The sequence below is a fragment of the Malus sylvestris genome, chromosome 14 (genome assembly GCF_916048215.2).
Source record: "Malus sylvestris chromosome 14, drMalSylv7.2, whole genome shotgun sequence".
In the NCBI taxonomy this organism is placed as follows: Eukaryota; Viridiplantae; Streptophyta; class Magnoliopsida; order Rosales; family Rosaceae; genus Malus; species Malus sylvestris.
In genome coordinates this window covers 8,762,251-8,775,410 of record NC_062273.1, presented here as the reverse complement: position 1 = coordinate 8,775,410, position 13,160 = coordinate 8,762,251, and the positions used below count along the sequence as shown (strand labels likewise).

General features: G+C 37.7%; 1 protein-coding gene and 1 pseudogene across 2 annotated transcripts; one reads left to right on the top strand and one right to left on the bottom strand.

Moving 5' to 3' along the window:
* Positions 1-1,428: 1,428 nt before the first annotated feature.
* LOC126598635 (S-formylglutathione hydrolase) lies at positions 1,429-5,570 on the bottom strand. 2 transcript variants are annotated; one of them, XM_050265000.1, is made up of 7 exons: positions 5,357-5,569; positions 4,464-4,581; positions 3,662-3,709; positions 2,763-2,959; positions 2,460-2,558; positions 2,310-2,375; positions 1,429-1,767 (listed from the first exon to the last, which is right to left on the bottom strand). In XM_050265000.1, exons 1-7 carry the CDS (start codon positions 5,501-5,503, stop codon positions 1,585-1,587), a joined length of 858 nt encoding a protein of 285 aa, XP_050120957.1. In that variant the 5' UTR covers positions 5,504-5,569; the 3' UTR covers positions 1,429-1,584. The 2 variants fall into 2 exon arrangements, with proteins under 2 accessions (XP_050120957.1, XP_050120958.1); XM_050265001.1 differs by lacking the exon at positions 2,460-2,558 and having other exon boundaries at positions 5,357-5,570.
* A 2,984-nt stretch (positions 5,571-8,554) lies between these two features.
* LOC126598996 (uncharacterized) lies at positions 8,555-12,785 on the top strand (annotated as a pseudogene).
* The last annotated feature ends 375 nt before the right edge of the window (positions 12,786-13,160 follow it).

Sequence of the window (13,160 nt, the reverse complement as noted above, 5' to 3'; positions counted from 1 at the left end):
TTACAACCTTTTTTTTTTAGAACTGAACACTATATCATTATTTCTATAACTGAATACCATTATTTCTAGAACTGAACGCTGGATATTTTTAGAACTAAAAAACTGATTATTTCTATAACTGAACACTGGTAATTACTAGAATTGAACATTGACTATTTTTAGAACTGAACATAGGTACTATACTATTTCTTAGACTAAACACGGGTACTATACTATTTTTTAAACTGAACATTGATACTATACTCTTCTCTAACTGAACACTAACACTATTTCTATAACTAAACATTGTCTATACCACTTTTTTTTTTTAAACTGAAAACCGCCAAGGAAACCTTGTTTCCGATCCTATCCATCTAAAAAAATCAACCCTAAACTTGACGTTTAGCACATGCGTGATAGTTCACCATATTTCATAGCCATTTGTTCTTACAATGGAACAAAAAAAAAATCGTAACAGTACAACAATACAAAACTAGCCCAAAAACGTCTTGAAAAAAAAAAAAAACACTGTTGGACTTTCTACGGTGAACTCATTTGTTGAGTTCCAATAGAACCACCTCTTAGTTTAGGCAGCGAGATACACATTAAGGAAGTAATTTATATACAAATGTAAGTGACAGGTTTTAGGTTTGATTCTGGTCAAAAGCAAAGTTGAACCACATTATTATAGCAAACCCATTGTAAGGCTTAGCCCACTCCTTCACCCCTTTAGTGTAGATAATATCGTTTGTTATAAAAAAAAAAAGAAAAAAAAAAGTTCTTAGGTGTAGAAAAAAGTAAATTGTTAGAGCAATTGCAAGAACAATATCTATAATTTTGTCCTTTCGATTTAGCTTCTCCCAACTGCACTATGTAAATAAATGCGAACGTTTTATTGGTATTTTTTAACATGGCATGTAGGGAAAAGAGTGCAAAAAGCGAGTTTTAATATTATTTGATGTTTAATTTTGGGTTAATATCAGTGCTACCATTTAGTATTTCTTTCCACTTGTAAGTGGAAAATTTTAGACTCAGATATTGTGGATGGCGAGTTTAATAAGCGGTTTAATCCAAATCCCACCATCCGTAGTGTGAATCTGTCATTGTGTTAAAAACGAATGGGTTAAATTCTCTCTCAGCTAAATTTTACCAGGCCTCTAATTAGAGCAACAATTTTCACGCACTATAAGTTTCTTCTTTTTACTCGCACGACAATGCATTATTGAACTAAAACGTTAATGTGGCGGTGAATTCATTCTATGTAAGTTGCTCTCCTGCATGGGAGCCCTATTCTATGAAAGGCTAATGTTATTTCATATAAAACATGACAAATTTCAGAATCAAGTCTTACAGTCCTGGAAACTTGCAGAGAGTTTAGAAACAAGTTACCTGAAGTGCAACATCGTTTGCTCGTTGGATCACTGGAAACTTGCACAAACACAGATCATGTCATGGAAGTTTATTTTATATATCCTAGGATCAACATGTTTACTCAGTCATAGTACGAAAAACCGAAATTGCGAGCATATGGGAGCAGATATGATCCCAAGTTCATACAACGTGCATTAAGGATTCTAAGTTCTGGATTCACAAGCAACAGAATATTCACGGTAGATTAAGGGCTTGAGCATGGTGACGGATGTGATCATCGATGAAGGTGGAAATGAAAAAGTATGAGTGATCATAACCGGGCTGCAGTCGCAGAAGGAGTGGAACTTTAGCACTCTGACATGCCTCTTCAAATTTGTGTGGCATCAACTGATCATGCAAGAATTTATCATCTTCCCCCTACACAACAGCAGCAGTAATTAACTACCGAATGCAAACAAAGGCAGTTAAAGTGTACGTGAGAGAACATGTTATAAATATTCACTGATGGGGACACTGGACTAAAATTATTGAAAAAATGCATGTTTAAAGATTAACATGCAACGACATTACAGTTCCTTCTCCACAAGTTTCTTCATACTAAATCAACAAGGAAAATGATTTCTGCACACCCCTATTCATCTCTGTCCCTTGATTCTTTCTTCCTTTGATTTATTCTAAACAAAGGCCATAAATAAACAGGGGTGGAGGGAGTTAGCAGAAATCATTTCCAATCAACAATGACGCTGAAACCTCTAAATTTATGATGAATTCCATGTGTCGGGCAATCCAGTCATGGAGAGAGGACCAAAAAGAGAGTGGCCTATTAAAAAATAAAATAGTTGGGGCACATCCGATTCCTAACGAGTAACAACTCAAGCTTTCCAAAACAGTGGTAAACAACAAAACCTTAACAATTGTTACAACAACAAAGATGAAGATTAGATGACATCAAATCTTACCTGATCAATTAAAATGGTACCTGAAACATCATTAAACTTCTTAATTAGGGAAGTGGCATCATATTCCTGCATTTTTGCATTCAATTTGTTACAAACTAGGAACCAAAAGAGTATGGATAAGAACTGAAACAATTAGATTTCTGATCTTACTTCCCAATCAGTTTTATTGCCACCTAGATAATTTGAGAAAGCTTTCTGGCCCCATGGACAGTTAATAGGATTCACAATGGGTGCAAAGGCAGATACTGACTGGAAAATGAGTGAAAAAATTACATAAAGGAGTTAGATTCAACATAATTTCTCCTAAGAAGATCTAATCCAATAATTGCATAAAGCTCCCCTGCAACCCAGTAACTTTTATAGGAAAACCGAACTTTCCATAGTTGTTAAATAAAAGTCAACTTCTTAAAAAAAAACAAAACCAAGCTAAATTGTGGTTGAATATTTATATACCTTATATTTATCCAGGTTTTTCAGGTAGATTGTCAAAGCACCGTGCCCACCCATAGAATGACCAGATACAGATGCTCGCGATGTATCAAGCTGTGAAAAGTTGTCATTCAGAAGTTGTGGCAGCTCCTTGACAACATAATCGTACATGCGCCAGTTCTTCCATTTCTCTTCAGTAGCATTGAGATAAAACCCAGCACCTGTTTGAGGAGATACATAGCAATATTTAGTTAGACTTGTGAACCCACATATGTAACACATCAGAACATAACAATTTTTTTACAAAGCTCTAACGGCAGGACCACATTGATTTGCGGCTCCCTATTCACGGACTACGTTGATTGACTTTCAATTTCAGATACCATTCTGCTGGGGTGGGATCAACTTCAAAGACCATTTGTAATAAAAACTATATATATATAACCTTTTGAATGGAAACTCTCAAGAAATCAGAAAATTTGCAGGAACAGAACTCTAAGTTCTCCCCCTTCAGAACCTATAATTTTTATATCCACCTTGTACATGAACAAACCATCTTAAAGATCCTATCCAATCTGATCCTCTAATATTTTTTGTTGTTTCAATAAAACCTATCTCATCCTCAATTGAGAATACTCTATCTTGTAACGACTACCACATACTTTTCCAATATTACTGCTTATACACCTCAAAGGGATCCCTGTTTACTCTCCCTCCACCTTTAAAATACAGTTGACCATTCTATTTTCCCTTTCCAAATTATAAAACTATTAGTGACTCTGTCTTAACAATTTAAAATACAATTGCAAGGTTAAGGTTATCTGTCTTGAATAAAGTGATAGATTTGCAAATTTCATACAATGTAAGGCAAATTTTGCAGTAATACTCCATAAAATGAAATATAAAAGTCCAATGTTGCGTACCTACACCAAAATCCCAGCTATCCGCCTCTCCTTCTATAGACAAGCCTCCTATTAAGAGTTTACATGAACAAGTAGCGAGCACAATAAGAGCATAATAACACAAGATATATGGTGGTATAGAATGGAACATATAATTAAAAGGACAGCCTATCATAAGAAAATGCATGAGTAACCATAAAGAAATAATGGGTTAGCTACTAACAGCAGATGTAGATGTCCCTCCAAACGTCATCCCCAGTTTTTTGCATTTCACTGGTAGTGACAGTTGTCAATGTCATTTTTTATTTTGTTTATCCTTTGTGTTTCTGTGTCTGTGGGAAGTGGCTGTAATTAACTTATAGTGATTAGACAAATTTGGTTGATGTTTGGAGGGACTTTGGCTATTTTTCAGAACACACAACATGAAACAAGGTTCAGCCCTACTATATCTGCAACAAAAGGTGAACATTTATGATATAAAAAAGTTTAATGGTCCTTACCATCCATGGAAAACTAACAACAAAAAGTGCCATTAAACTTACAGCTCCAATCAATTCACATTAAGCTAACAATTTATGTTATTTTTGGATGTCAACCGCTCAGAATGGCAAAATGCCATAGATATTAGATAGATTACTTGGTTATGTCACATTCTACAACATTTGAATACATGACCCAAGCAGCCGCCGACAATGGTCACTAGACAAGTTGTTGGAAATGTTACAAACTAACATCAGTCCTACTTCACAAAAAGCAATTAAAGCTAGCACCAGAGACACAATAATCACTTCGAAGTTAAAAGCAACAAGGGCTGCCCACTAACTTGGAGAAGTATCAGGAGCGATCAGAGCAACACCCTCACTTGAGGCAACGCGTTGAGCTCCTGACTTGGTTATAAAATTTTCATCCGTGCAGGTCAGGCCAGAGAGCCAGTAAAGTACCTTCTCATAAATAAAAAAAATTGATTATCATACATTTCAAAATACAAACTTTTATAGCATCGTATGGACAGAAGAAAATTGGAAAATCAAACTCAACAAGAAGAAGAAGCACGGGAAAGTAGTTTCCAAAATGCTAAATAAACAATGCCAAGAGAAAAGTTATGCGAATCGTTTCAGCTATACAAGGTTCCTGCCAAAATGTTATGAAAACTTTTGAGCTTAAAATTATTTGCGCCCAGCGCAAATGATGATGTAAAATTAACTCAAGTACTACTGCAAACATCAACCATTGTAGCTACTTTTAATTCTCAATAAGGCAAACATCTCCTCATTGTTTCCGTTCATAGATTTTAAGACAGTGATGCAAAACAATCGGTTCAAAAAATAAATCGAGGAAGCTTCCTTTTCCCCAACTTAAGTTCTTTGTCTATGATAGTACTAGGAGATGACTGAGTTTGCAACTGTAATGGTGTATGTGAGCACCATCTAACTAATTATAGTTTCGATGAATTCGGTGACTAGTCTGCCCTATCAAGATCCGGGCTGTCGGGCGGATCAGCACACTGAATCGAGGGAAATTAAATTCCAAATTTCTCAAGCAAGTATAGCAAAACCCTTATCAATTTACGCCATATATTCACAAAAAGCAACAGATTTCAGCCACATATCCCTAGGATGTCAAAAATCAGATAAAACCCAGATAGCAATTTCACTGGGGGATGTAATTTCAAAAGAAGTTGTAAATAGGTAAGAGAGAGAGAGAGAGAGGAGTTACAGGGAATCGGTGGGAAGGGGAAGGGGAAGGAGGGAAGTAGATGTGGAAGGTCATGGAGCAGCCGAGCGTAGGGCTGAAATGCTTGTACCTCTTGTTGTACCCTCCGAACATCTTGGAGCTGCTCATCTCACTTGGCTTCGTCTCCATCTCTTCTCTCTTCTCTCTTCTCTCTTCTCTCTACTTCAGCAGTGAGTGAAGTTTTTGTTCGGTCTCGAAGCCTCCGGGTGTCAATTTTATTGTTTTGGTAATTGCATTTTACACCCTTGTGTTTTTGTCTATTTAACAATTGGGTCCGTATCTTTTAAAATTTTGTATTTTAGTACTTAAAGTCACAAAGTATTATGACATAAACTTTGATATTGCGTTCTTCACCTAAAGTTCTAACTTTAAAGTTAAACAATAAAAAAGCATTGGATAAAAATAAAATATTTTACTTATTTTAAAACGATGACTCGAAATAGCGGCTTTTAAAAATAACATGCTTCATATGCTAGTTGAAAGGTTGTTTGCATCAAAAAGTTCATTATTAAACTTGGTTTTTCTTACCATTTAATTACTACTATTGTAGTATGGTGGTAACAAGGAGGCATTAACCTTGCCAAAAATGTGAATCCATTTACCAAGGCGATGACACAAAAACATTCTTGGTCAACACCTGTAGGGTGTGGGTTTAAGTCAATATAAATTGACTTAAGTGAAAAAATATCCGAATTGTGCCCCAGAAACTCAACGACTACACAAGTTTTACGTTATTTTATTTGTGTTGTTCACGTGTTAGGTTTGAAAATTGTCACGGGGCATGTTGAGAATGAATTTCACATTAATGAAGAGGTACATTGCATGGGCTTATAAGAGTCTCCAATGAGAGTCCCTAGTTAGGGATTCCCACCACTAACTTTGATGACTCATTTAGGGGCTTTATATTAAGGGGTGTGATATCCACACATCCTTTTTTACTTCTCTCACACCTTTTTGGTTTTCGGCCGTCGGATCGGATGAATTAAAGAAGATCAACAGACAGAAATTAACAAGGGGTGTGTGAGAAGTAAAAACGGGTGTGTGGATAGCACACCCCTATATTAATATTCGAATCTTTAAAAAAAAATATTGTCTGTAAAAGAAAGTCTTGTTGCAGTCCTATTAGATTAGGAATATGATTGTGTAAATCCTAGTATATCTTGGAATATCTCTTATATTCCTATTAGGAGTGGATTACCTATTAAATGTTGTAATCCTAAAGGGTAAGGAATTAACCTTCCCTACTACTATAAATAAAGGCACAATTGGATGAAATAGAACACATCCACAATTACACATCTCTGTCATTCTCTCTACCTATTGCCGCACCCCTCTCTCTAAGGCCTCCATAATTGTTCAGTAAATTATGTCTACAACACGTTATCAACACATTCTTGACGCTGCGCTAAAGAGAGTTTATTCTTCAATCAGGGGAGTATTACGTTTTAATCATTCTTTTTGTGATTAATTTATTGTTTTCAATTGATCTACATGTTATTCATTCAATTTAATTTTTCTGTGTTGAACGTGATACAACGCATTGGAGATGCAATTCCAACTTCATGAGAAGGATCTTCTACAAATTCAAAGGCTCTTGTTGTTTTATGTCAATCATGTATGCTTAAAATAAAGGAAGATATTTGAAACGACCATGAAGCATGAAAACATTCCCCATGATGCATGAATCTCTCTATGTTTATATTTTCCTTCCGATATATATATTGTATATGTTCATATATTTGTCAATATATATATTTGTTTCATGCATTACGCAATTAAATCGCTATGTGGAATTCGTGAGTCAAAGAATCAAAATAAAATAGAAGCAATTATGGTTTTTCAAACCCTAGATTTTGAAAAAACAAAAAAAAAAAAAAAAAAGGAAAATTATTGAGCTGCGCCTAGCTGGCCTGAAGCGAAGCCAAGACAGCAGCTCCCTTTTTTTTTGGGTTTTTCTGTGCACAGAACTAAAGCCCACACGCTAGGCTTTTCTTACCTGACAAACCTGCAACCTTTGACCTGCATATCACAAGCATGCTACTTCTGATGTTTTTTCCTTTTGTTTTGGCCCGCATACCAGCCTGTCCTAGGTTGCACAGCCAACAGCCTAATGCTGCTGGGCTACTCCTCTTTTCCTCGGCCCGTGATTGCAGTAAGCCTGCAAGCTTACTTTTGCAATTTGTTGGGCTACTTGCAGCAGCCTCACATGGCCCACTTTCCTATTACAAGCCTGCAGCTTGCACACACTGACTGGGCTGCCTTTCTTCTTCCTAGGATTTTGGTAGTATAGACCACTAGTCCGTAGAGTGAAAAACTCTAGCAGTTCGCTAGGCTGCCTTCTATTACAACCCAAGCCCAGGTTAGGCTTCATTTTTGTCACGACTCATAACCCAATTTGCTAAGGTTGTTATTTATTTAACCCGAGCCCAATTTGGACCTTATAATTTATTTGTGTGGCCTGCAGCCAACATTAAATAATAAATGGGCCTAGACAAATTTTATTATTTTGCTTCTACGATCAACCTTGAATGGTCCCAATCTATTGAATTAATTAAAAGTGACCTGCAGTCCATTAATCTAATAATTAATCCAAAATTATTGGTTTGAAGCCCACTTTTGGACATTAACGATTCAATATTTTATTTCTTCTCTTTGAACCGTTGACTCACTTTCGTAGTCCCGAAGAGCTCACACTTGAGTTCCTAAAGAAACTCAAAATCCACTACACTTAGTTGTATATTGCATTCTGTGTTCTTGCAGGAAACTCTCTTTTATGAACTAAACATTCATAAACTAAATTGAACCTGTAGTTTCAAATTTAGTGCCTTTGAAACCCGAAGTTTTCATAAAACAATACACCCATGAAAACCCGACGTTTTTTCATGAAAACCATGTCTTAGAACTCAAATGTTCTAACTTTGATGCTTATGGATGATTCATTCCCATAGCACCAATCATAATATTGTTCCATCCAATTCAGTGGATTGTCGAACTGTCAAAAGTTTGATTTTCCTGATTTGGACGTTTCTAATAGAAACCACTTTATGTGGGGTACAAGATGTGAATCTCCACTTAACTATCAAGAAATTAAGAAACCATTGTAGCAAACAATGGCATAGAAGAGCTGAATAAGCTTCCTCCATGATCTTCATTCGAAGACTTATGCTCAAAGCATTACAAATGGAAATACCTCCTGATCGAGGATTCCATGGTTTTTTGGCTCGCTCCTACGGACTGTCTAATCATGGAAGACATTGCCTGAAGAACACCATGATTATGTCCATGAATGAGTACAATTCTGAAGTTTATAAATCCGATCGAATTTTGATTGAAGAATACTTTTCTAGTCCTTCCTTGTTTCTAACTCGCCCCTAAAGTAACAGTGTAGAAAGCAGAAGTTTACCAAATTCTCGGATATGATTACTACCATAAACATATGGTAGAATCAGGGCCTGCCAAGGTGTAGCATCATGCCCGAAGCATGATCTTTGGTACCTAAGACCTAAAACTTCAAGAATAAGGGATAATATTCCCTAACCTTAACCCTACAGAATCTACTTCCGCCTTGATAGAATAGATCGTTGGTTATGCACTTATTCGTGCCCCTACCAATGTCGTTGAGGAGTACCATTCTAGTAGTCAATATGTGAGATTGATTTTGCTCCACCGAACTTCATTGGAAGAGCAGAATTTTGACATGGATGGCCTTGTTGGCCGAATCCCATTCGTAAACCATTTACTTTCTGAACATTTTTCTATGTTTTTGGATTCAAGTTTGGTGTATGTTTTACTTATGGATAATCTTATTGATATTGTCCTCGAATATGAGTTAATTGAATCATGTTTCTTAATACATGTGACCGATTCAATTAAACACGTGATTAGGTAGGAATATGGGAAAGTTAGTTGTCTGGATGAATGCGTACTACGCACACTAACTTTACACCTAAATCACATCTCTAACAACGACTTCAGGTCTATCCAACCTGATTAAGAGCATTTGGCACGCTCCTTATTGTATGAATGGTACTGCATCACCATTTAAGGGACCTTAAATTCTCCCTGACATTGAGTTTTTAAGGATATTCGAGATGACAATGATCATAAATGAAACCACTGAAGAAAATAGAGTGAAATATCTTTGCACCACCTCCATAAATGAGCCTGAAGCTTTAATTTGGGGCCAATAGGTTATCTCCCAACTGGGAACACACCACATGTGGCCGGCCTAGAGTTGGGTAATTGAGTAGTTTACTTGTTTTGGTACGACTATTTGGAACACTTAGGTCGAACAATGATGCTACGACGCATATCCTTACCCAAAGTACGGATCTTGTGCCTACAAGCACACTTTGCCAAGCCTGCTCATTAGGGAAATCGATTTTCTATATTATCCCTCGCAAAGATACAAAATCACCACTTTTTCACAGTGGATTCAAGGGAATATATATGGACTAATCCAACCAAAATGCGCACCATATAAATACTTATGGTTTTGGTTGATGAATTGACAAACTAGTCATATGTTTATCCACAAACATTACTGCTAAACATCATGGCCGATTAAGGGTTCACCACCCTACTTATCCCTTAAGGTCCGGGAGACTGGATAATGCCGGAGAGTTTATATCGACAGTTTTCGATAAAGTATTGCATGTATTTTGGATTTATAATTGAACATTGAATTCCCATGTTCACCCCAAAAAAACCTCGCCTGGTGATCATAAAGCGCAATTTAAATGATCGCCCGAATTTTGGTAAACGTACCAAGTTTTTGGTTTCTGCCTAGGGCTATGCAATCCTTGTACGCAGTTATGTTAGTTCACCTTGAGGCCCATTGCCACCCAACCTATATGACGTTACAATTAGTTACTGGGTACGAACCTGACGATTTTCGTATTTACGCATTTGGGTGTACATTCCATGTGCCAAGTTGTGTCGCCGCAACGTACCACCATGGGTTATCAAATAAGGATGTGTATCTTTTGTCGATCATGATTCTCATTCACACTAGCTCTCTTAGAGCCCTTACACGCGATCTCTTTACTGTTCATTTGCGGGTTGTCACTAAATGAGATAGTCTTCCCGCCGTTAAGGGGAGATAAGAACTTCAACGTTCCTGTAGAACGGCGTAAATTTGCGCGGACGTTGCCCACTATGTCTCATCTCAATCCCTATACCGCACAAGTATGATAAGCAAGTGCGAAAAATTCTATATTTCAGAATGTTGCTCCAGACATATTCCTCTGATCTAACTAAAGTGATTAGATCATATACCAGCTGCAAACATGCCTGCAAGGATAGACGTACTTAACAGACGTCGAGTCAACATCCCTGAAGGGTGTGCCGCCCCTGTTGGACGGTTTGGACGCCCCTGTTGGACGATCTGGTACACCTGCGGATAAGCAATCAATCTGTCTTGGCCTGGAGGACGACAGATCATTCGGTTCGTAAGGTTCACTTCCCTAAAAAAGGAAGATACGGCACAACAATGAATCTAAACTCGATTGTTGTCTCAAATCATTTCCATCTCATGAGATTAATTCGGACTCCTCCCGAGACTTAAAAGTTCTTGGTCCAATATACAAGTTTGGATGAGAAAATAGAATTGAAATGAGATTACCATCGATGATGTTTTCACTTATATGGTAGCTACTGACATAAATGAAAAGTGACGATATCGAACCGTGTTCCGTTGATTAAGTGACAACGTAAAACTGATTGAACAACTAAAGTTACAATCCAGGTCAAATTCCTTACCAAAGTGTGTATTGGACCTGTTGTTCCTACACTGCCGAAGGTAACCCTGTTGTATTACAAGTAGGAAAGGAAGTGTATTGAGATGAATGAAATAGTACAATATGATGCACATCTTGCAATGCAAGGTTTCTCTCAAAACGTCTTGTGATTGATAGCAACATTATAAAATGTGGTTAGTGTTTCTCCATGAGGATATAGATACGGAGATTTACATGTAAGTTCTTGAATAATCATATACTGGTTCAAATAGTTCCAAAACCACGGAACACCCTCTTAACTTGCTTGAGGCGTTCACTTACAATCCGATGGATGTGGTATACTCATTTAAGTGATTATTTGATTAGTCAGGGATGAATTATGCCCTTGCATGTTAAACCATGAAGTCTTATTCCAAATTGCTAGAGTTACAGTTTATGTTGTTTATACCATATTTAGGGCTTCCGTATTTAGATCTCGTACAAATACTCGAGGGACTTAAATGTAATTATGAAATAAAGGAAGGGGCAAATGTGTAATAATTAAGGAGCCCTTATTCTATAAAATGACTCATCACTCTCACAATTAGGGGAGGCCAATTTCTTAGGCCATGGAAAAAGTTCTCTCACTCTCAAAAGCTCTCTCCCTCACTCCTCTCACCTCTAAGAGAAATACAATAATCAGTGTGGACGTAGCCCAAACCTTGAGGTGAACCACAATACATCTTGTGTTATTTACATTTCTTGCAGATTCACAGTCGAATTTACATTGTTCCAAGACCTTCAATTTTGTGCATCAACATTTGGCGCCGTCTGTAGGAATTGACACGAAAAGCTATGTCGGTTCTCTCTCATTTTTCACCTCCGCCGTGAATCTGCAAATCACACATCCTAAATTACTCAGAAAGCAAAATAACACAAAAATTTCAGTGGCATCTTCTTTTCCCTGTACAAAAATCTCACCTGCATCATCATCTTCCTCTTCACATTCATCTTCTTGTTCATCAAATCATTCTTTTATGCTGTATTCTTCTTCAATAAAGCCTTACCATGTAAAAATTAGCATAAGGAGCTCCTAGACTGAAGGGCCTATCAGAAGACCTGCTGCTCCTTCCCTCCAAGAACCCTCCCAACCGTCTTCCCTTTTCAAACCAACGCCTCATTCTCATTCGTCTCATTCTCCTTCGTCTCCTTCTCCACCGCCTCAGTAGCCCTCGAATCTGGCCCAGGTTTTCGGGCTGACGATGGTGGAGGACAAGAATGTCGTGACCTTGGAGTTTAAGAGGCAGAAGGCTAAGGAGATTCAGGAGTACTTCAAATAGAAGAAGCTTGAGACTGCTAACCAAGGTCATTTCTTTGGCTTTGTTGGCAAGAATGAGATTAGTAATGGTAGAGCTTCAAGCTTGGCCTTTTCTCCGTTACCGGAGGCTGTAAAGCCTTTACCGGCAGTTGTGTTTTCCAGCAAGAAGTTGAAGTTTTCAAGGTGGAGTCAACAGCTGAGACGGCGGAGCTTTGTTGAGTTGCTGCCGGTTGCTAAGGCTGCAGCTGCCGATGCTGATGATGCTGAGATTGAAATTGCTGATGGAGGGCCGACGATGGTCACCAATACGCTGCACGCGGTGGTGATTTTGTTGAAACAAGCGCCAAGAACGCCAAGCTCAAGTCAACCAATTTAGGACTCAAATCGAAGTCTGCATCTGGTAGTTTGCAGGTAAAGGTAAATGCTCAAGCCTAATTGGAACTAATTTTGGTTTGGCAACTGTGGAAAGTGGGAAGCATAGGGATGACATTTCATCCCCCCTGGCACGAACTTTCATTAACCAATTACCTGATTGGAGTGTGCTCTTTGCTACTATTACCACAATCTTCTTGGTCGCAGAGAAGCAATGAACAATGCTTGATTGGAAACCCAAGCGACCTGACATGCTTATTGACCCATTTGGTCTAGGACGAATTGTTTAGGATGGTTGTGTCTTTCACCAGAACATCTCAATTAGATCATATGAAATATGTGATGATCGTACGGCTTCAATAGAGTTCCTGGAAGAGAG